This window comes from Rana temporaria, chromosome 3 (genome assembly GCF_905171775.1).
Source record: "Rana temporaria chromosome 3, aRanTem1.1, whole genome shotgun sequence".
In the NCBI taxonomy this organism is placed as follows: domain Eukaryota; kingdom Metazoa; phylum Chordata; class Amphibia; order Anura; family Ranidae; genus Rana; species Rana temporaria.
This window is the reverse complement of record NC_053491.1, coordinates 240,327,193-240,350,142: the sequence shown is the minus strand read 5'-3', so window position 1 is coordinate 240,350,142 and position 22,950 is coordinate 240,327,193. Positions and strand designations below refer to the sequence as shown.

Sequence of the window (22,950 nt, the reverse complement as noted above, 5' to 3'; positions counted from 1 at the left end):
CCTGTTTCTCCTTCCAGCCAATCAGGTCTCAGGACCTACTTCCTGATTGCAATCCTAAAACCTGATTTGCCATGGGTCCTAAGTTCTGATTAGGGATTAGCTTTATGTTCCGGTCGAACATGAGTTCGACTCGAACCTTGGCTGTGCGCGGCTCTCAAGTCCCGAGTGGACGTCTTTGGACGTCCTGTTGTTGTCATTCCCCGTGCGCGCCGCTGGGGGCGCGCAGCGGGGAAACAACGTGCACGGCGCATCGCTCGGGAGCCGATGCGTGTGCCTGGCAGCCGCGATGTCCGCCAGGTACCCGCGATCGGCAGTGACAGCAGGGACGTGGAGCTCTGTGTGTAAACACAGAGCTCCACGTCCTGTCAGGGAGAGAGGAGACCGATCTGTGTCCCTTGTACATAAGGACACAGCATCGGTCACCTCCCCCAGTCAGTCCCCTCTCCCCACACAGTTAGAACACACCCAGGATACATATTTAACCCCTTTCTCACCCCCTAGTGATAACCCCTTCACTGCCAGTCACATTTATACAGTAATTAGAGCATTTTTATAGCACTGATCGCTGTTTAAATGTGAATGGTCCCACAATTGTGTCAAAAGTGTCCGCAATATCGCAGGCCTGACAAAAAAAAAATAGCAGATCATAGCCATTTCTAGTAAAAAAAAATAAAAAAATCATAAATCTATCCCCTATTTTGTAGGCGCTATAACTTTTGCGCAAACCAATCAATATACGCTTATTGCGATTTTTTTTAACAAAAATATGTAGAAGATAATTTAGGTACAGTGTTGTTTGACCGCGCAATTATCATTCATAATGCGTCAGCGCTGAAAGCTGAAAATTGGTCTGGGCAGGAGGGGGTTTAAGTGCGCAGTAATGAAGTGGTTAATAATGCTTAAAGTGAAACAATAAAAGTGAAATATTCCTTTATATATTGTACTTGGGGGGTGCCTATAGTATGCATGTAAAATAGCGCATATTAAAACTACTCGCGTCTATAATGAATTGTTGGGTCCCGGCAATAGAGATAAAAGTCCATTACCAGGCCCTTTGGGTTTGGTTTAAATATTAAGGGCAACCCGGAACCAAAAAAAAATGCATTGTGTCCCCCTAAAAATTCCATTACCAGGCCCTTCAGGTCTGGTATGGATATTAACCCCCCTGGCGGTATTCCCGAGTCTGACTCGGGGTTAGATTTTTGTCCTAGGATCGGTAACCCCGAGTCAGACTCTGGCTTGCCTTGCTGGATCCACAGGGAGTGTTTACTTACCTTGTCCTGGATCCAGCGATGGTGAGTGAGCGGGACCTCGCTCGATTCACACAGCGTCCTCCTGTGCCGCCGATCTCCGTTCCCTGCAACGTTATGACACACGGGAGCGGAGAACGGCGCCAAATTCAAAAACGTAAACAAACACATTACATACAGTATACTGTAATCTTATAGATTACAGTACTGTATGTAAAAATTACACCCCCCCCCCTTGTCCCTAGTGGTCTGCCCAGTGTCCTGCATGTTCTTTTATATAATAAAAACTGTTCTTTCTGCCTGAAAACTGTAGATTGTCCATAGCAACCAAAAGTGTCTTTTTATGTCAAAAATGGTTTTAGAGCAGCTAGAAAACAGCGATAATAAATTATAATCACTTGCAGAATTGTGCGATAGCGATTTGTGGGGAAATTCGTCATAAAAAAAAAAAAGTAATGATAGCGACAATTCTGCAACTGAGCAAATTTCAGTGATTTTGAGTTGATTACATTATTGAATAATTTTTATTATAATTATATTATTATTTGTTATAATTATTTATAATTATTTATTATATTATAATTTATAATTTTGTTTTTAAAAAAAAATCATACCCGGGATGCCTACAAGACTCTTGTTTGGTCAGATTTAAGTGAGTTATTCCTAAAAATTACAAGCCTACAGTACAAATCACCAAATTTCCTTGCAAATAATGGTACCGCTTTCAGCACCTTTTTTCTGAAAGAATCATACTGCCAGGGAGGTTAAGGGGAACCCTGTGCCAAAAAAAAAAAAAATTATGTGGGTTCCCCCCCAAAAATCCATACCGACCCTTATCTGAGCACGCAACCTGGCAGGCCGCAGGAAAAGAGGGGGGGACGAGAGAGCGCCCACCCTGAACCGTACCAGGCCACATGCCCTCAACATGGATGGGTGACCCTGCCCCCTCTGATGCAACGGGGGTTCCCCATGGGGTCACGGAAAACCCCTGATGCATCAGAGGGTTCGGGGGTCACCCATCCACGTCACAGGTGGCCCTGCCCTCAGTTAGAAAACAGCTGTCAGACGGGTCGCACGTTATTCGGCCGGGAACCTCCTATGGAGGCGGTATCGTTCGTAGCGGTGGGTCAGACTTGTAGAAGGATTACGGCACTGGATTTTTTTTCTTTTTTATTAAAGGACTTTTCCAACTTTGTGTGTGTGTTTTTTTTTTAATTTTTTCTCACTTTTTTGGGTGAAATGGTAGGGGTACAATGTACCCCGTTACCAATTCACATAGGAGGGGGCGGCCTCTGGGGGTCCCCTTTGTTAAAGGGGGCTTCCAGATTCCGATAAGCCCCCCGTTCGCAGATCCCCACAACCACCGGGCAAGGGTTGTGTGGATGAGGCCCTTGTCCCCATCAACTTGGGGACTTCCTCCCCATGTTGAGGGCATGTGGCCTGGTACGGTTCAGGACGGGGGGCGCTTTCTTGTCCCCCCTCTTTTCCTGCTGCCTGCCAGGTTGCGTACTCGGATAAGGGTCTGGTATGGATTTTTGGGGGGACCCCATGCCATTTTTTTTATTTTGGCGCGGGGTCCCCCTTAATATTCATAGACGCGAGTAGTTTTAAATTACTTTTTTTCCCTTTAGAAATGTCATTTTGTGCAGGGACTGTTATAAACACTGCAAACATGTGCTACTTTACAGGCATACTATAGACACACCCCAGGTACGAAATTTAAAGGAAAATTTCACTTTTATTGTTTCACTTTAAGCATTATTAAAATCACTGCTCCCGAAAAAAATGCAGTTTTTTTAAAACTTCTTTTTGCATTGATACATGTCCCCTGGGGCAGGACCCAAGTCCCCAAACACTTTTAATGACAATAACTTGCATATTAACCTTTAAAATTAGCACTTTTGATTTTTCATGTTTGTGTCCCATAGACTTTAACGGTGGTCGCGTGTTCAAACAAATTTTTTGCCTGTTCGCATGTTCTGCTTCGAACCGAACACCCGGTTCGGGTCATCCCTAGTTCTGATTAGCCAGGAGGAGAAGCTGATCGGGTCTCAGAACCTGCTTCCTGATTAGAATCCTAAGATCTGATTTGCCATGGGTCATAAGTCCTGATTAGCCAGGAGGATAGATTTGGGTGTCATCAGCATAGAAATGATATTGAAAGGCATGGGAGGCTATCAGCTGACCCAGGGAAAAGGTGTAGATTGAAAATAGGAAGGGTCCAAGAACAGAACCTTGGGGGACCTCACAGAGAAAGAAAGAGGCGAGTAGGAAGTAGAATTGTAAGCGACACTGAAGGTGCAGTGGGATAGGTAGGATGGTAGCCAGGAAAGAGCAAACTCACGGAAACCAAAGGAGTAAAGTTTTTTGAGAAGGAAGTGGGGGTCAACTGTATCAAAGGCAGCCGAAAGGTTTAGAAGTATAAGTACAGAATAGCGTCTTAATGAGTCACTCAGTTGTAGAACATTCAAGGAGTTTGGTGGAAAAGGAGAGCAAGGAGATGTGGCATAGGTTGTTAAAATTGGTAGAATCCAAGGAAGGCTTTTAAAGTATGGGGGTGACTAGTGCATGTTTCAGAGAGTTGGGTAAGATGCCAGAAAAGAGGGAGAGTTTGAAGATGTGGCTTAGACAGTGTAGGATAGAGTCAGAGGATGAACACAGTATTTTAGAGGGAACTTGGTCCAGGGGAAAGGTGGTTAGGTGGGTCTTAAAAATAAGTTTAGCAACCTCGTCTATGGTAGCAGGGTTATATAAGGAGCATGTTGGAAATCTGTAGAGTGGAGATATCATCACATATTGAATCAATCTTATTCTTCAAGTGATTGGCAATCTCCTGGGCAGTGAGTGAGCTAGTAGGCGAAGGCAGGGGAAGACGAAATAGAGAGTTCAAAGGTAGAGAAGAGTTGATGGGGACTTGATGAGAAGGTGTTAATGAGAGTGATATAATAGGTCTGCTTGGCAAGAATTGTATTTTTGGAGGACAGATTTATACTGGTTGAAGTCTTTGTGAGACTTAGTTATACGCCACAGATGCTCAAGAGCGTGGTCATGTTTTTTGAGACTTCTGGTGTAATCGGTTTGCCAGGGTTGTAGGGGTCAGGCCTGATTCTGTGTGTAGTGAGGGGGGCAAGCTCATCCAGGGTGGAAGACAGGGATATATTGTAGACAGAAGTGGCTAGATTGGGGCAGGACAGGGGTCAGATTTTGTCATAGAGGTGGACAGTAGCAGAATAGAGAAGGGCTGAGGTGGCAAATGTTTCTAAGGGGGATTGTTAGGCAGTTGGAGGGAATAGTGGTGGAAGACAGGGAGAGAGCAAAACTAATAAGGTGGTGTTTAGAGATAGAAAAAGGGTTGTTGAAGAGGTTTCACGGAGTGCATAGGTAGGAGAATACAAGGTTGTTGCCTTCTGAGTGAGTAGAAACATATACCCATTGCTTTAGGTCAAATGAGGATAGACCAAGAAGCTTAGAAGTGGTAGGAGTGTTCATATTAACAGGGATGTTGAAGTTGCAGAGAATGATTGAAGGAATTTTTAGAAAAGAGAAAGTAGGGTAGGCAGGGCCGGCCCTATGATGGGACCGGGTGGTACCATGGGTACCAGGCAGCACTTTTAGGGGGGCAGCATACTGATGCCCGCCAGCCCGTTCCGCCAGCTCCGCTACCCAAATAAAATTGATGTCCTTTTTTTCCCACAAATAGAGCTTTCTTTTGGTGATATTTGATCACCTCTGCGGTTTTTATTTTTTGTGCTATAAATCTATATATTTTTTAACTTTTTACTATAATAAATATCCCCAAAATTTTGAAAAATAAACTATTTTCTTCAGTTCAGGCCAATATGTATTCTTCTACATATTTTTGGTACCAAAAAAAAACACAATTAGCGTACATTGATTAGTTTGCGCCAAAGACATTGTGGCCGCTGGCAATTCACAGGTCCCTTTATACTCCTGGATACATGTATAGAGCCATGGCATTTCCTTTTATACGCCTATATGCATGTATAGAGCCATGACAGGCCCTCTTTATACATCTATAGAGCCATGACAGGCCCTCGTTATACTCCTTTATACATGTATAGAGCCATGACAGGTCCTCTTTATACATTTATAGAGCCATGGAAGGTCCTCTTTTATTCCTTTACATGTAAAGTGTCTCGACAGGTCCTCTATATACATGTATAGAGCCATGACAGGTCCTCTTTATACATGTATAGAGCCATGACAGGTCCTCTATATACATGTATAGAGCCATGACAGGTCCTCTTTATACTTCTTTATACATGTATAGAGCCATGACAGGTTCTGTTTATACATGTATAGAGTCATGACAGGCCCTCGTTATACTCTTTTATACATGTATAGAGCCATGTCAAGTACTCGTTATAGTCCTATATACATTTATAGAGCCATGACAGGTCCTCTTGATATTCCTTTACATGTAAAGAGTAATGACAGGTCCTCTATATACATGTATAGAGCCATGACAGGTCCTCTTTATACTCCTATACATGTATAGAGTAATGACAGGTCCTCTATATACATGTATAGAGCCATGACAGGTCCTCTTTATACTCCTATACATGTATAGAGTAATGACAGGTCCTCTATATACATGTATAGAGCCATGACAGGTCCTCTTTATACTCCTATACATGTATAGAGTAATGACAGGTCCTCTATATACATGTATAGAGCCATGACAGGTCCTCTTTATACTCCTATACATGTATAGAGTAATGACAGGTCCTCTATATACATGTATAGAGCCATGACAGGTCCTCTTTATACTCCTATACATGTATAGAGTAATGACAGGTCCTCTATATACATGTATAGAGCCATGACAGGTCCTCTTTATACTCCTATACATGTATAGAGTAATGACAGGTCCTCTATATACATGTATAGAGCCATGACAGGTCCTCTTTATACTCCTATACATGTATAGAGTAATGACAGGTCCTCTATATACATGTATAGAGCCATGACAGGTCCTCTTTATACTCCTATACATGTATAGAGTAATGACAGGTCCTCTTTATACATGTATAGAGCCATGACAGGTCCTCTTTATACTCCTATACATGTATAGAGTAATGACAGGTCCTCTATATACATGTATAGAGCCATGACAGGTCCTCTTTATACTCCTATACATGTATAGAGTAATGACAGGTCCTCTTTATACATGTATAGAGCCATGACAGGTCCTCTTTATACTCCTATACATGTATAGAGTAATGACAGGTCCTCTATATACATGTATAGAGCCATGACAGGTCCTCTTTATACTCCTATACATGTATAGAGTAATGACAGGTCCTCTTTATACTCCTTTATACATGTATAGAGCCATGACGGGTCCCCTTTAGTTATCATGATATAAAATAATGAATGTGGGGGCCTTTTGGTTGGCGTGATTTTTTTTCTGGGGGGGGGGGGGGGCAGCATTTCATTCTTGGTCCCAGGCAGCACAATGTCTTGGGCCGGCACTGTATAGATTTGACTTGTCCTAATGTTTGGGGGTTCTAGTCATTTTCTAGCAGGATACACTGATTGACCATAACCTTCTGATGTGTACAATGCACCGTGATGATATGGAGTTTAAGGCTGGGTTCACACTATTGTGAATTGGATACGGGTTCACCACATCCAATTTGCCTATCAGAAGATTGCGACCGTCTTTCTATGGAGCCCGTTTACATATGTCCGGCGCGGCTGCGGTGCGAATTGCACAGGAGTCCTGTGAGTCTTTTGGTCTGTTTCAGGTCAGAATTCAGTATACAATTTGGGCTAAAATCGGACCTGATCCAGTGAACAGAGACGCGCCGGACTCCTGCTGTGAGCCGCTCCATGTTGCGGTGTGAACCCAGCCTAAGGAATTAAAACAGGGCGACAAGACCTCCTCAGCACCGGTCAAATGCTCTCTGAAGCCGCGTACACGCGATCGGTCCATCCGATGAGAACCGTCTGAAGGACCGTTGTCATCAGTTAACCAATGAAGCTGACTGATGGTCCGTCGCGCTCACACACCATCAGTTAAATAACCGATCGTGTCAGAACGCGGTGACTTAAAACACAACGACGTGCTGAAAAAATTGAAGATCAATGCTTCCGAGCATGCGTCGATTTGATTCTGAGCATGCGTGGATTTTTAACTGATGGTCGTGCCTACTAACGATCAGTTTTGTCCTATCGGTTAGGAATCCATCAGTTACATTTAAAGCAAGTTGGCTTTTTTTTAACCGATGATTAAATAACCTATGGGGCCCACACACGATCGGTTTTGACCGATGAAAACGGTCCGTCAGACCGTTGTCCTCGGGTTAACCTATCGTGTGTACGAGGCCTGAAGTACGAGCCACTGTGGGTGCATTTGACTGTTTATATTGTTTTTATGAACTTTATTGAGCATGTACAAATGCACACAGTGTGATACACTGACCTGAGGCACCATGCCACTAGGGTTGCCACCTTTCCGGGATTCACCCGGGCAGTTCGAGTTTTCAGTCCACCTGAAACCCGGACACAATATTCAGACAGGAATGTGGCTCAGAACAGGGCCCTGTAGGAGGGTGAGGGGGCACTATGCATGCCACATTACTATTCTCTTTGGAGAGCCATAAGGTGCCCCAGGTCTGTTACAATCCTATTGTGAATGCTAAATGTTTTTTTTTTTGCTTTGGGCCGTTAAAGTGTTGGAATAAAAAGTGGCAACCCTAATGCCACACGCTGTGGAATAATGCAGCATGTCTTCCACAGGGCTCATGTTGTAGTGTGAAGAGGGCATATAGGAAGTAATGGGCATTGCTCTGTGCATAGGAGCCCTCCGCATTATATACAATGTAGCTGGAAATCAGTTCTATGAAGTTTATAATTGAAGTGTACGCCACACACGTTTCCTCCAGCGGCAGGGTGAGGGTTACACCCACCAGCTGCTGAAACACTGCTGCCCTGGGAGTGGGCGTGGCTTCACATCCCACTCCTCCCATACTATTGATAGATTGCCAGCGGGGCTCGTGCCGCCCACGAGTCACAGCAGCGTGTAGCGAATGGGACACCGGGAGTTGTAGTCTGACACGCCTCCTTGCGCCCATTGGCTGCCGGAGCCCTGCCCCAGGGGGCCTAAACTGGGGTTAAGTACGCAAGCGCGGCATAGCAACTTACACACAACTTTCACACTCAAAGCGGAGGAATAACAATGAATATGGCTGGACTCAGAAACGCTATGGAGCAGCTCTGGGTGTTGGTGGCACAGGTCACCCGACAGGGAAGGTAAGGAGGCCGACATAATATATGTATTCTGGGAATATAGGGAACGTGTAGTATGATGTGTGTGGAAGCCTGTCCCCATCCCCCACAGTTACTATGACAACGTAGCAGTGCTAGGTGACTACCCAGCAACCCCGATGTGGTGTGTGAGGCCTTCTAATTACAGGGGGTTAGTGCTGCTGATTTCCAGGGAAAGTCCTAGACTGGACACCAATGTCCTCTAATACTCCCTGTGTACAGTATAGGACTAACATCAGGGGTATAGGAGAAATCCTGTATCATTGTCACTGACTGTTTATATGATTCCTTCCAATGGTAAGCCCCACACACACTATATTACATTTTCTGCAGATTTACCAAAACCAAGGGCCTGCCTGATGGCATACAAATTGAAACTCTTAAAGGGATAGTAAAGGGTTTGTTTTTTTATTTTCTAAATAGGTTCCTTTAAGCTCGTGCATTGTTGGTGCACTTCAATTTTCCTTCTAAATGTTTTTTTTTTCTTTGTCTGGATTCCTCACTTCCTGTCCCTCAGTAAGCTTGCCCCTATAATGCGAGCCGTTCGGGCTGGGGGGTTAGTCAGCGTGCTTGCCCCTCCCTTGGGACTACATCCCTGCGGGGAGACACTGAACAAAGATGTAGTCCCAAGGAAGGGGGCAAGTACGTGGACTAACCCCCAGCCGGAACGGCTCGGATGATGGGGGCAAGCTTACTGAGGGACAGGAAGTGAGAACTTGAAACAAAGAAAACAAAACATTTGGAAGGAAAAGGTAAGTGAACCAACAATGCACTAGCTTAAAGGAATCTATTTAGAAAATAAAAAACAAACCCATTTAAGGTTTGACCTCATATTACATGGTTTTGTTAAATCTGAAGACAGAAATCTGCAGAAAATCTAATAGTGTGTGTATGGGGCTTGACTCCAGTTTAGACTAGCTCTATGTAATACATCCTGGTAATTATGATGGAAGTGTGTAGGCTGCCATTGTGAGAATGCTGTTTGCCTGGTTGTTGGGGATCATTCAGATGGGGGGGGGGGGGGGGGGGGGTGAGGACACCTATGATGTAAATGTGGACACTCTGATCAACAGACTCCTACATACCAGATCACCCGCTTTGTAACAAACCAGAAGTGCTGTTTGTAGACACAAACTTACCGGGTGGCATCATCAGATTTTTTAAATTATTTATATATAGATATAGATAGAAGGAAAAGGCAAGTGAACCAACAATGCACTAGCTTAAAGCGGTTGTTTATAATATTACATAATATAAACAACCGCTTTAAGCTAGTGCCTTGTTGGTTCACTTGCCTTTTCCTTCTATCTAATCTAATTTTTTTTTTCTTTTGTCAGAATTTCTCACTTCCTGTTTCTCCTCAGTAAGCTTGCCCCCATCACCAGGGGTTGGTTAGCGTGCTCGCCCCCTTCCTTGTGACTACATACCTTGTAGTCTTCTTATGAACAGTGTCTCCCAGCAGGGGTGTAGTCCCAAGGGAGGGGGTGAGCGCACTGACTAACCCCCAGCCAGAACGGCTCAGATGATGGGGGCAAGCTAACTGAGGAGAAACAGGAAGTGAGAAATTCAAAGGGGGGGGGGGGCAAACATTTAGAAAGGGAAAAGGCAAGTAAACCAACAATGCACTAGCTCAGGGATATGCAATTGGCGGACCTCCCAGCTGTTGCAGAACTACAAGTCACATGAGGCATAGCAAGACTCTGACAGCCACAAGCATTACACCCAGAGGCATTTTAGAAAATAAAAAAACAAACCTTTACAACCCCCTTTAAGCCCCATACTTGCTATTAGATTTTCTGAAAATTTTTGTCTTCAGATTTACCAAAACCATGTAGTGCAAGGGCCTGCCTGATTGCATACAAGTTAAAACTCTTATGGTTTGACCTCATATTAGATGGTTTTGGTAAATCTGAAGACAAAAATCTGCAAAACGAATAGTGTGTATGGAGCCCTACTATGTGTGTGTGTGGTCAGATTGAAGGGCTATACTGTGTGTGTGGTCAGATTGAAGGGCTATACTATATGGGGGTTTTCTCACAAGCTGTGATTGATTTAGCACTTCTCTTTGCAGCCAGTTGTCATTGTTGTAGCCATGGCAACCACACACATCCCTGCTATTGGTAGGTGTGGGGGAGTAATTGGTTGCACAGCTGTACATTCACTACTAAACAGGCATTTGCATTGATTCAACATGCAAATTAACAGTTGCAAACTAAGGGGGTTGTGTTTTCATATGATAAATAGCTGTTACAATAGAACTGTTTATCACTTGTAAATGAAGAGAGTTGTTGGGAATAGGAGTGTACACACCCAAGTCTGCGTCTCCAACACTGTTCTGTTGGGGAATATCGCCTATGTGTGCGCACTCGCTGTCTACTACTCCTTTGTTTTTCCTGCAGAGAGATTGGGGGTTTGTTGTGACCATTTATCTATCATGTAATTGTTTACATAACACTTAACATTTTAGGAATGAGCAAATCATTACAAACTTCCTGACCTAGGAAGCCCACTTGCTTCCTGTGATTAGTTGTCATATAACTGGTTTTAGACACATTCATGCCCTTAACATTGTTCATTTTACCATCTGGTCGTCCATTATTTTTTTTGAACATCCCTCTGTTAATAGATTTTATTTTTTTCCTTTATTTTTGTAAAAGGAAAGAATCCTTGTTTCCCATAGCAAGCCCCAAACTTTTAATAAACTGCGAAGGTGCGGTTAGGCTGGCCCTACGTTATACAATTTTCTTTCATTCAATCGTGGGTTAAAGAAAAAAAAATTGCTCAGTCCACACATCAACAGTGGCTGATGGAGGAATCCCCCCCCCTCACAGTGCTATTGTGCTGTGCCGAGGGGGAGAGCAGGGAGCCTTCCCCACCAGCAGAATACAATGATCACAAAAAAAACCCAACAGGTTGGTTGTACTGAAGTTTATCGATGGATCAACTTCAGTACAACCTGACTGCCAAGGGCTGAATTTTGATCTGTCTGGTTGGCTTTAGAAGCTTTATCACCTCTTTCTGAACTCTTGAAGATATGAAACCTAGTCTTGTATCAGCCTTAGTTTGCATTGTGTGCAGATAAGATTGGTATGCTATTTGCTTTTAAACTTTATTACTCGGTGGAGTCTAGTTTACTGCATTACAAATACTGAATACACCAGTGTTTCTCAACTCCAGTCCTCAAGGTGCCCCAACAGGTCATGTTTTCAGGATTTCCCTCAGATGAAACGGCTGTGGTAATTACTAAGGCAGTGAAACTGATCTAATCACATGTGCAAAATAACGGAAATCCTGAAAACATGACCTGTTGGGATGCCTTGAGAAACACTGCTATACGCAAACACCTGTCGGGTTAACCTAATTTAGACTGACCACCAGATACAGCTGGTAAACTTGGCATGCCTGTACTGGGTCAGAGACTAGAACACATTAAAGTTATTAGATACATCGCTGCTAGGTTGGTTCTATAATTAGAAAAGATAGGTTATCAGTGGCAGCCTACATATTCCTACAGTACAGCTTTCCTGAAAGCAGGCGCTGTTTTTTTTAGAGGCTTTTAAGGCCTGGTTCACACGGGTGCGTGTGTATACATACATGCATACATGCATACATACATACATACTCCAAGTTTGTGTTTGATATTTTATTTTAAAAATAAAGTATTGTAGCTCTGTTGCCATCCCTAAACATGGACTTTGTAACGGCAACAGATGTGCAGAGGAGGAGGAGTAGTATAGCCTCACCCAGAATCCATTCTGCCCCCTCTCTCCTTCACGTAGGCTCAGTCAGCTAAAGATAAATAACTTGCTTCCACTGAAGTCAGATGATGGTTAGTTCCTCAGAAAGAGAACTGTGTGTGGGTTTTTTTTTTTCTCCTGAGTTATTTTCGGTAGTTTGTTTGTATGATGATTATTATGTATAGGTAATGTTAAGTTTGTTCCCAGCGCACAGTTTACCAATACCTTTGTCGTGTGATCATCTTCCCTACTGAATATAATTTTAGGAATTGTTTATTAACACTGATTGTATGTGATCAGTTTTCTACCTCTCGGGGCACGTTCACTATAGCTGTTGCCATGTTTAGCAGATTGCAGTAGGTCCTGGTAGAGCACTTACAGGTTCTTTTTTGTACCACTCTTGGACGGACTGACATTGTTCAGAAATGCTTGTAGTCAGGCCTTCTTAAGCCGCGTACACACCATCACTTTATGTGATGGAAAAAAAACAATGTTTTTAAAAACGTCACTTTAAATGACCGTGTGGGGAAAACGTTGTTTTATGTCTTGTGAAAAACGACAAAAAAGAAATTGAAGCATGCTTCAATTTTATGTGTCGTTTTTCAAAACGTCATTTTTTACTTCACAGAAATTGACCACGTGTAGCAAAAAACTTCGTTTAAAACAACGTTTTTACACCCGCGCATGCCCAGAAGCTAGTTATGAAGCGAGCTTCAATGTAAAAAAGTGCTGAACGTAACCTCGCTTTGCTAGAGCATTGTGAAAAAACGATGGTGTGTAGGCAACTTCGTCTTTGAAAATTGAAGTTTCAAAAACTAAGTTTTTTTACTTCACAGAAAATGTCGTGTGTGTGTGTGTGTGGTGTTGTTTTTTTTTTTTTTTTTTTTTATCACATAAAGTGATGGTGTGTATGCGGCATAAGGCAAGAAATCTTCATGGTTTTTGAATAGGAACATGCAACAAACCTATAGTGACCGTTATAGCAAATTTGAATGCAAAAGTGGCAATAAAAATGTCAGCTTTTACTGTGTGTGCTTGGTCTAAGCTTAGGTTCACTTTAAAGCGGTGGTTCACCCTAAAAACTACATTTTCTTATTCCACTGCCCCCCCACATTACAATCCGATTAAGGCTCTTATTATTTTTTTCATGCTGTACATACCTTGGTACAGCATATTCACCCGTGCATCCGGGTTGCGAGTCCCGCGGGAGTGGGCGTTCCTCACATGTGTGTGATTGACGTTTTGCCCAAAAACGAGCTCCCCCACCCCGTCGCGTAAGCCGCGTCACGATTGGCGAAAGGAGCCGAACAGCGATGCGCAGAATAGCGCCGACTCGCCGTTCGGCTCCTTTCGCCAACCGTGACGCGGCTTACGCGACGGGGTGGGGGAGCTCGTTTTTGGGCAAAACGTCAATCACACACATGTGAGGAACGCCCACTCCCGCGGGACTCGCAACCCGGGGGCAGTGGAATAAGAAAATGTAGTTTTTAGGGTGAACCACCCCTTTAAGTGCCCATCCACCCCTTTTGCATTGCAGTAGTGCACACTACATGTTTGTGTGATGCAGTGCCATTTATTCGGAATGATGCCCCAAACATGCATTGTTGTGTGCCTGTTTGTGGTGCATGTGTGTTTTTGGTGTGTTGGGCAGTCCATTCACACTAATGAGATGCCTTTACGCAACAATGTCAACACATGTGCAGTGATGCGAATGGCTATTTGTCTTTGTAGGGACATTGATCACCTTTTTTATTTATTTTTTTTCCCTCCATTCTTTCTAGAACTGTGAAATGGAGTTGGAAGGGCCTTTGGCCATAGTCTCTGGGCTTTTTTTTTTGCTTTGCATGTAATGGGACACAAGACGTTCTAGCTAAAGAATGACGTATGCAGCCTGCATTTCCTCTTTCACGTTTTGTGAATAGGTTAGTGTAACAAGTGTAAGGCGAGCTGAGCTGCTGCATCACACGGTTTCTGGAGTGTCTCATTTTAGGAATGTTTTTATTCTTTGCTTGTCTAGCAACCTTCAACAGGGGCAGAGTGGGGGAGGGGACACCTATTTTGTTGTAAAAGTTGTCTCCTTTCTTTGCCTTCACATCTTTGGTTTCGTAGGCCTGCTAAGCACAGCATGGCTTCTTTCAACAGTTATTGTAATCCTTTCTAATACAATTCCAACAATAGTGTTTGTGTTTTTAATATAGTTATTAAAATGCATATTACCGGATGAATGCTGTGATTTCTGTGAGGGGATGTTGGTGTGAGGATAAGAGGGGGGGGGGGGGGCGGGGGACTCGGCTTGATGTCTGTGAGTCTATCCATGGTGGTGTTTCCTCTTAAACCTCTATATAGCCAAGGTTTGTGGACTCCTGACCATCGTATTAAGGCAGCCCATTTTTATATATAAAAAAAAAAATCACTTGACCAGTGGGTTGAACAAAAGAAAAAAAAATGTATTAACCAGTTCCCCCCCATGGTCGATGAGGGAATCCCATCCCGCTGAGTTATTGACTCCCCCCCCCCCCCCACTGTCGGAACACACTTATCAGTGCTGCTTCAGCAGGAACCAGCCAACTTTCAGTATGAATTTTTTTTTATAGAAGCCAGACTAACGACCGAAAAACCTTAAAGGGGTTTAAAGGAATCCCCCCCCCCCCCCCCCCCCCCCCCCCCCCTTGAATAGCTTACTTTACCTTAGTGCAGTCCTCCTTCACTTACCTCATCCTATTTTGCTTTTAAATGTCCTTATTTCTTCTGTGAAATCCTCACTTCCTGGTCTTCTGTCTGTAACTCCACACAGTAATGCAAGGCTTTCTCCCTGGTGTGGAGAAAGCCTCTTGAGGGGGTGAGCAGGCAAGTCAGGACACTCTACTTTGTAGATAGAGAAAGGAGCTTTCTCCACACCAGGAAGAAAGTGTCGCATTACTGTGTGGAGTTACAGACAAAAGAACAGGAAGTGAGGATTTCTCAGAATAAATAAGCACATTTAAAAGCAAAATTAAAGGATGAGGTAAGTGAAGGAGGCCTGCACCAAGGTAAAGGAAGCTATTTAGGGAAACTTTTTTTTTTTTTCCCCTTTTCAACCCCTTAATTTCATTCTAATGACTGCAGTGCCAATCTATAGCCAGCTGGCTGGACAGAAGAAGCTCTGTGTGTATACCCTGCTTGAAATGAACTTGCTGGACATCCCATTCCAAGACTATGGGCATGGCATTGCTTCCTGTACATGAATGTCAGACTAGGCTGGCTCATCTTCACTGAAGTGTCTTGTGTGGATCAAAATTCTGCTAGTTCAGCAGGGATTGGTCGAATTTTAATTTCTCTGGCTGTTCCTGTTCATGAGAATTTGATCTAACAAAGGACTTCTCATGAACCATCTTGTGGGGAAAACGTAGCTTTAATCAGTGATGCATTACTTCTCAGTGTGTTCTTACTTGGGGGAGGCCCATTGTCTCAATTCAATGACACAGGGGGGGGGGGGGGGGGTCATTTTTTTCCCACCCACTTTGAATGTGTGAATGGGCAAGATGGCATGCATCACTAACGGTGTGCAATGTTTCAGCCAGCCTGGGAGCAACTTGAGTTTGCTGGAGTTTGTAATTTAGGTGTAATTGTACAAAGATTAGTAGCCCAGATGAAAAGAAACTCATTTGGTGTCCTCTGTCTACAAGAAGATTCCATGTACTGACATACGTGATCATTGCAGGATCTTCCTTGCTACGACCTTTTCAGGTCAAAGGCCTGACATGTAATAGTTCCTGATTCCATTTGTAACAAGCTGTCAATGTAGCTCCTTCTAACCAGGAATTTAATGGCCACCCACACATCAGGTTGTTGTGCGTCGTCATCCTCCTTGTGTGTATTACAAGGTGGAGGAAAACCAAGGAAAATTTACATTCATTGTAAACGCAATTCTTTTTATACCAAGTGTCGCTCAGTCTTTTGTCTCCGAAAAGCCACGAAATCTTCTATTTGGTCATAGACTTTAATATAAATTTTATGATCCAATCTTCCAATTATTCTAGAACCGTTGCCTCTCATTCAGATCTTATGTGATGTGGGTAACTTAATATAAATCTCTCAGTATTTCGAAAAGTGGCCCAGAAGTTCACAGAAAATGAATTCTTATTTACAGGAGTTGGTTAGCGCCAAAAGTTTACAAAGCAATGTAATGATAAATTGGTACAAGAAAAATATACAGAGGTTATACTGCAGGTAGAACAAATTCTTGTTTGACCTTTTTATTAAATTAGAAAGCAATTGCCGACAAGGTGATAAAGCATCTGTATTCTTACATTTTGGCAGATTTTTCTTTTACAAAGATTTATTAGCATGTTGGCTAAATTATCAGGATAACCTATAGATCAGGGATCCTCAAACTACGGCCCTCCAGCTGTTGTAGAACTACACATCCCATGAGGCATTGTAACAGACTGACATTCAGACATGACTAGGCATGATGGGAATTGTAGTTCCTGAACAACTGGAGGGCCGTAGTTTGAAGACCCATGCTATAGATGGTTACGTAATGCGATAAACAGAGGACAACCAGTTTTGGCCTATTTATTTATTTATTTTCTTTCATGAATTTCCTGAACCCTTTGTCAAATTCCACAAGGCAGTTGTGCGTTCAATCAAAAATTTGGGATGGAGAAATTTGGCAACTGGAAATGTTATAAAGGATACCTTCTCACAAAGTGACCAGTGTGTATTCTCATAGGTGTTACCAATATCTTTCTGGTACAGAGTGGGTAGAGTGCCCACAGGTTTGCAGCAGGAATGCCTGTGCAGTAATAATGTCGGATGGCTGAGTAGAATAAGCTATACTGGGGACATGCCATAACATTCCTACAAAACTCAGTTATTTGCTTGAAAGGCAGACTTGAGCTGGCTATACAGCAAGCTGAATAAAAGAAACTGAACCGATTATTTATCCCCCCCGGTTACAAATTCGATGTGCGAATCCTCCCCGCTATGTCGTTGTATTCTGAGAGTGGGACTCCCCTGTATTCGCAGTACACTGATCAGCACTGCAGCCATTGGCCGTAAGCGCTGATCGAATGAACTTTCCAGCAGGACTGTTCACGTGAAGTTGATCCATTGACTGACTTCTCAGGAACAGCTGGAGGTGGATTGAAATTTGGGTGGCTCCTTGCTAACCCACTGACTCTTGATCCAGGTTTAGGCTGCTTGATGTCCCTGACTTTGATTTTTATTAAAATTACAGACCAGTAAACGTGATTGTTGCTATAATATATATTTTTTTCCCTCATTTCAGGGGTTCTGTAAGCGCACTCAGTGCAGCTCCTCAGCAGAGAAGTGTTGGGGACAAGACCACTGTGGGTGGTGGTAGCAGTGGTGGTGGTGGTAGCAGTGGTGGTGGCGGCGGCAGCGGCACCACCGTGGAGGATCAAACCTTTGCTATGAGGACTCTGGAGAAGAAAGCAATGAAGCTGGAGGCGGAAGTGCAAAATCTAACAGTAAGTTCCACACTAGTCGTTTTTTTGCAAGTGTAGCGATGTTGCTGATAACTATATGCTGGTCGTTTGCACAATGACCAACTTCACCTAAATTTATTGTGGCACAAAAGGGCAGTACTGAATTGCTGAGGATATCAGCTTTTTAGAATTGGAACTTTCTTTTTTCTGTAACTTGGATGATTTCTGTCACAAATAAGTTAAAAGAAATTCTAAAGTTTCCTTCCTGATTTGCTGTAGAGGCAGGGTTTTGCTAAATGAAGGGGCACCTGCTGTGTTTTATGCTTGAGGGCCAGTTCACACCAGCGTATGTGTGTTGCCCCACAAAAGGATCGGGTTGCTCAGTTAAAACCATTGTACTGAGCAGGTAAGTTACATGCCCAACAAAGCAAGCAGCTTTCTATGTGGGCACTCATGCGGGCTCACTCCTGAGTCACCTCTGTGTGGCCATGGGCATAGTGGGGTACTGGATCTAGGGTTTATCTGCCATAAAGGGACCTACTTAATAAATTTGCTGTTCAGCTCTATGGGCGTACCATGTACATCCAAAGAGTGAACCTTTGATCACAGGCTAATGGCTGCTACAGCAGCCATCAGCGTTTTGTAGACCCGGTGACTGGTTTCAAAGGGAAGGTGATGCCCCTGCTCTATAGCTGCCCACAGCTGTCACACAGCTGGCCTGCCCTCCTCTGTGGTGCCCGGGCTGTCTCGTGCTTACTGACACCAAGGAACACCTCTGCTGGCACAGGGAGAGACTGCAGTGACGGAGGCAAATCCATGAAACCGGAAGTGATGTCCCTTCAAGGCTTCATATACACAATTTCCTGGCCAGTACAGCCAGGAGACGCATCTAACCAAGCCGAACTGTGCTTTGGTTAGATGGTGTGAAGGGCAGGGGAGACAATGCCTCAAACAAAGAATACCCGTCACCTGCCCAATGCTATCGCATAGGGGTTTATTAACCCCTTGTGATGGCAATTGCTACAAAAAACAGATTGATAAATAATTGACAGCCCCGTTGCCCCGCACACCTGCGCAAACACACACCCAGGGTGCATGTGTATGTAAATTGCAGTTGCACCACACATGTGACGTATCGCCACGAACGTTGGTGTGGGAACAATAATTATAGCACAAGCTCCTAGTTGACTCTAAATTAATGAGCTGCAACAACTTTTTAAAAAGTAACCTATGGTGATATTTGGGCACCATGGTTTTTGGTGACGTTGCGGCCGCATGCAATTTTAAAACTTGGAATGCTAGGTATCCATTTACTCAATGCAGTTTTATATTTTAACAAAAAATATATATATTCACATTCACACACAGTTGTGCAAATATATCACGTGAAACTTGCCGCCATCACTTTTTTCTACAGGGCTTCTGCCTCAGAAAATACTGTATATAATGTTTTAGGAATTTATGTAATTTTATCGCCAAAAAGTAGTATTTTTAAATGTATGAGACAAAGAAGAAAAAATAGCTTTGGAGCAGAACTGGTTAAGTAATTATATAACCTGAAGCTTAGATTAATATGTACTTCATTTTTGTCTTTTTGTTTGCTAGGAACTTTACCATAAGGCTGTAAGCGATGCTGAAGTTACGAAGAAAAACACTCAGAAGTATGTGATTGATGCCAAAATGTTTGGTAAGATATCTGATGTAATTGCCCTGGCTGAGTTTTCAGTGATTGTCTGTTCTGGCATACAGATGTGTGTGTGAATCTTTAGGCAAAGCTGGATGTAGTCCAGGAAATGAGGGTTACTTTCTTGATGTGGGTAGGGTTGATGAATAGAAACAATGCTTCTGTATTCAGTGTCCTACCAGAGTGTGTGGGTCCCCCCCCCCCTCCTTTTTTTTTTTTTTTTTCTTTTCAAAGACCATGGTAGAGAGGGGGGAATCTCCCTAACAGGGGCACAAACCCCAATAAAAACCCAACAAGAGTTCTGATCCCTTCTCACGATGTCACTAAAAGCAAGCTTTTTTTTTTTTAGTTTTGGATATCTTTAATTGTATAACTGTAAGGGCTGGTTCACACTGCTGCGATGTCAGAGTTTTGGATGTGATTCGCACTGTAGTGAAAATTGCATGCCATCTCTGTGCGATGCGATTTCAGCCATACAAATCGTATGGCTGAATTTGCATCAACGTGCATAGGACCCTATTTTTATTTTTTTTGTCCGCAGCAGAATCGAATCGCATGGGTGTTCACACCCATGCGATTCCTGTCCGAGTTTGCAAATCGCACTGATATGCAAACTCCCAGCAGTTTGCATAGGGAAGTGTGAACTGCCGCCGGGAAACATGCGATGCGGGAACCCACAGTGGATTCGCAGGGTTCCCACATTGCAGCAGTGTAAATTCGGCCCTAAGGTTTGGTTCACACCAGTGCAATTTCTGATGCGAGGGAAATGGCATTATGTTCAATGGTGCCGGGTCATATCAATGTGACTGTGGGGTGGGATTTTGAAAAATGTTTCTGCATCTTTGGTGTGAGTTGGCTCCATAGAATATGCCACCGACATCTAAAGTCTCATTGAGGCCGCACTACATGATCACACTGAAAATGTCATGGGAATCAAGTTGCAGTAGTGTAAACCAAGCCTAAATTTAACGGTTTGTAGTTCAAATAGATTTTGTGAATGGTTGACTATTTTGGATCCTCACATTCTTCTGTTAAAGAAGCCAACACAAATTAACATCTGGATTTATCATGCCTATTGACATTGGTGTCCAATCGCACCTAGCTGGTGTGTTGCTGTACATTTATTTTTCATTAGGTTATGGCAGCCTATATATTTGAATAGGCTGCCAATGCCCCACAAAAGACCGTTAACTGGACATGTGCCACTTTTTTTTTTTTGTAGTGATGCAGCCAATACATTAACCATTTTAGCTTCGGAAGGTTTTACCTCCTTGCTGAAAAGGCCATTATTTGCAATACAGCACTGCGTTTCTTTAACTGACAATTTCACGGTCGTGCAACACTGTACCCAAATAAAATAGATTTATTTTTTTTCCCCACAAATAGAGCTTTCTTTTGGTGGTATTTGATCACCCCTGCGGTTTATTTTTTTTTGCGCTATAAACAAAAAAAGCGACAATTTTTTGCTGTAGTAAATATCCAATTTTTCCTCAGTTTAGGCCGATATGTATTCTTCTACATATTTGTATATTGATTTGCGCAAAAGCTGTAGCGTCTACAAACTATGGGAAAGATTTATGGCGTTTTAATTTTTTTTTTTTTTTTTTTGGTATTGTGACGTTGTGGTGGACAGGTCGGACACTTGACATGTTTTTGGGACCATTTACAGAGCGATCAGTGCTATAAATATGCATTGATTACTATGTAAATATCACTGGCAGGGGTTGGGGTTTACTGTGTTCCATGTTTTTTTTTTTTTTTTTTTCTAACTGTGGGTGGGATGGGACCAACTAGGAGATATGACAGATTGTGTTTTCTAGTTTGTACAAAGACGCAATCTGTCTTGTCTCCTCAGACAGCACAGGGATTTGTATGTGTGTGTGTGTGTGTGTGTGTGTGTGTATATATATACATATACATATACATATACATATACATATACATATACATATACATACACATACACACACCTCCATGCTCGTGCAAGGGATCTCGCATGACTCTCTTATTGGCTCTCCTGGGAGAAGACTCCGTAATGTATGTGATTTTTTTTCACCCAGGAGAGCCATTCTACCACAGTATATCTGCGTGAGCTGGTTGGGAACCGGTTAATGTAAATGCTTGTATATAAAAATCATTTTGGCATTCAGGTTATCGGTAGACCAGGATTGCTTTTAGATTAAAAAAAAAAAAAAAAATCTGTGTACAAAGCTTTAAAAATGAGGTTTTCTAGGACGCATTTGAGATCTGTTGCGTTTACTGATCCCCACTTTTTTTAATTGTAGGCATCCAGAGCTTCTGTCAGGATCTGGTGGAGGTGGCTGATATCCTGGACAGAGCCGCTTTGCAAGTCTCCCAGGAGGGAGTTCAGGACACGCCTCAGACCTTGTCTAACCTCTTGTTTGAGGTTAATGGGACACTGCAGAGCACATTGTCTAAGCATGGACTACGTAAAATGACACCAGTGGGAGGCAACTATGACCCTTATGAACATCACATCGTTTGCCACGTTCCTGCTGAGGGAAGACCACTTGGCAGTATAGCAATTGTAAAACGGGATGGGTACAAGCTGCATGACCGTACCGTTCGTCACGCTCGTGTCGGTATTGCAGTGGCGACAAAAAAGTGATACATGCTGACTGAAGATCCCCCCCCCCCCCCCCCCCCTTCTATGTTCTTCTGAAAATACCCCTTATTTATTGTATTTTATTTTGAGTATGGACTGTTATTCTGTGCTATCCCAGAGAATGTAAAGGCTTTTCTCCTCGAGGATCACCACCTTGGGTACTTATCTTGTGGAGTGCCTTATTGTTACCTTCTGATGCTCCGCTAGTTATTTCCTGGGATTATCTTGCTTTTTTATTTAGTCTTGTTTAGAAGGCAGAAATAATGTTATATATATTTATATCCTGTATGTTATTTCTGATAGTGTCCCTAGGGCAGTGATGGCAAACCTTGGCACCCCAGATGTTTTGGAACTACATTTCCCATGATGCTCAGGCACTCTGCAGTGTAGTTGAGCATCATGGGAAATATAGTTCCAAAACATCTGGGGTGCCAAGGTTCGCCATCGCTGCCCTAGGGGGTAGATACTTACTAGAGAAAAAAACGGACTTTCTATTTTGTGTTCAGTCCTATATAACTGGCAATTTAGGCCGCCTTTTGATATTTTATTTTCGTTTAATTTTTTGACAATAGATCTGTCTTCTCCAGAGATTAATATGGTGAACCAATAAGAGAATTTGTCTTGGCAATCAAAAGTGCTACACTTTTTCTTTTTTTTTTTTTTTTTTTTACACATACGGACCAAATCTGTTTGCATTTCAGAATCTGTTTACCTATACAAGTGACTTCCCAGAGATCTTGTAATGGGAATATGTCATTTGCAAAGCCGGTCTGAAATGGGGAAACCTTGTTTTGGGTGGATGCTGGCAAGTTCAGTTGCCCACTAGCTTTTTAGGGCTGGTTTCCTCCAGATGAGTTGGCATGTCTTTAGCTACATTTTTACAATGTAAGAAGATTAGATTACCAGAAATCTATTTTCTGAGTAGTGT

General features: G+C 43.0%; 1 protein-coding gene across 1 annotated transcript; it reads left to right on the top strand.

The window, feature by feature from the left end:
* The first annotated feature begins 8,373 nt into the window (after nucleotides 1–8,373).
* LOC120932260 (grpE protein homolog 2, mitochondrial-like) lies at nucleotides 8,374–22,262 on the top strand. The gene is made up of 4 exons (XM_040344525.1): nucleotides 8,374–8,528; nucleotides 17,553–17,754; nucleotides 19,318–19,399; nucleotides 21,682–22,262. Exons 1-4 carry the CDS (start codon nucleotides 8,455–8,457, stop codon nucleotides 22,023–22,025), a joined length of 702 nt encoding a protein of 233 aa, XP_040200459.1. The 5' UTR covers nucleotides 8,374–8,454; the 3' UTR covers nucleotides 22,026–22,262.
* Nucleotides 22,263–22,950: the final 688 nt, after the last annotated feature.

Bases quoted from the DNA above. Each gene is read 5' to 3' on its own strand.
- LOC120932260 (XM_040344525.1), top strand. From the start codon at position 8,455: ATGAATATGGCTGGACTCAGAAACGCTATGGAGCAGCTCTGGGTGTTG. The intron at 8,529-17,552 runs GTAAGGAGGCCG...CCCTCATTTCAG, and splicing joins CAGGTCACCCGACAGGGAAG to GGGTTCTGTAAGCGCACTCA. The intron at 19,400-21,681 runs GTAAGATATCTG...TTTTAATTGTAG, and splicing joins GATTGATGCCAAAATGTTTG to GCATCCAGAGCTTCTGTCAG.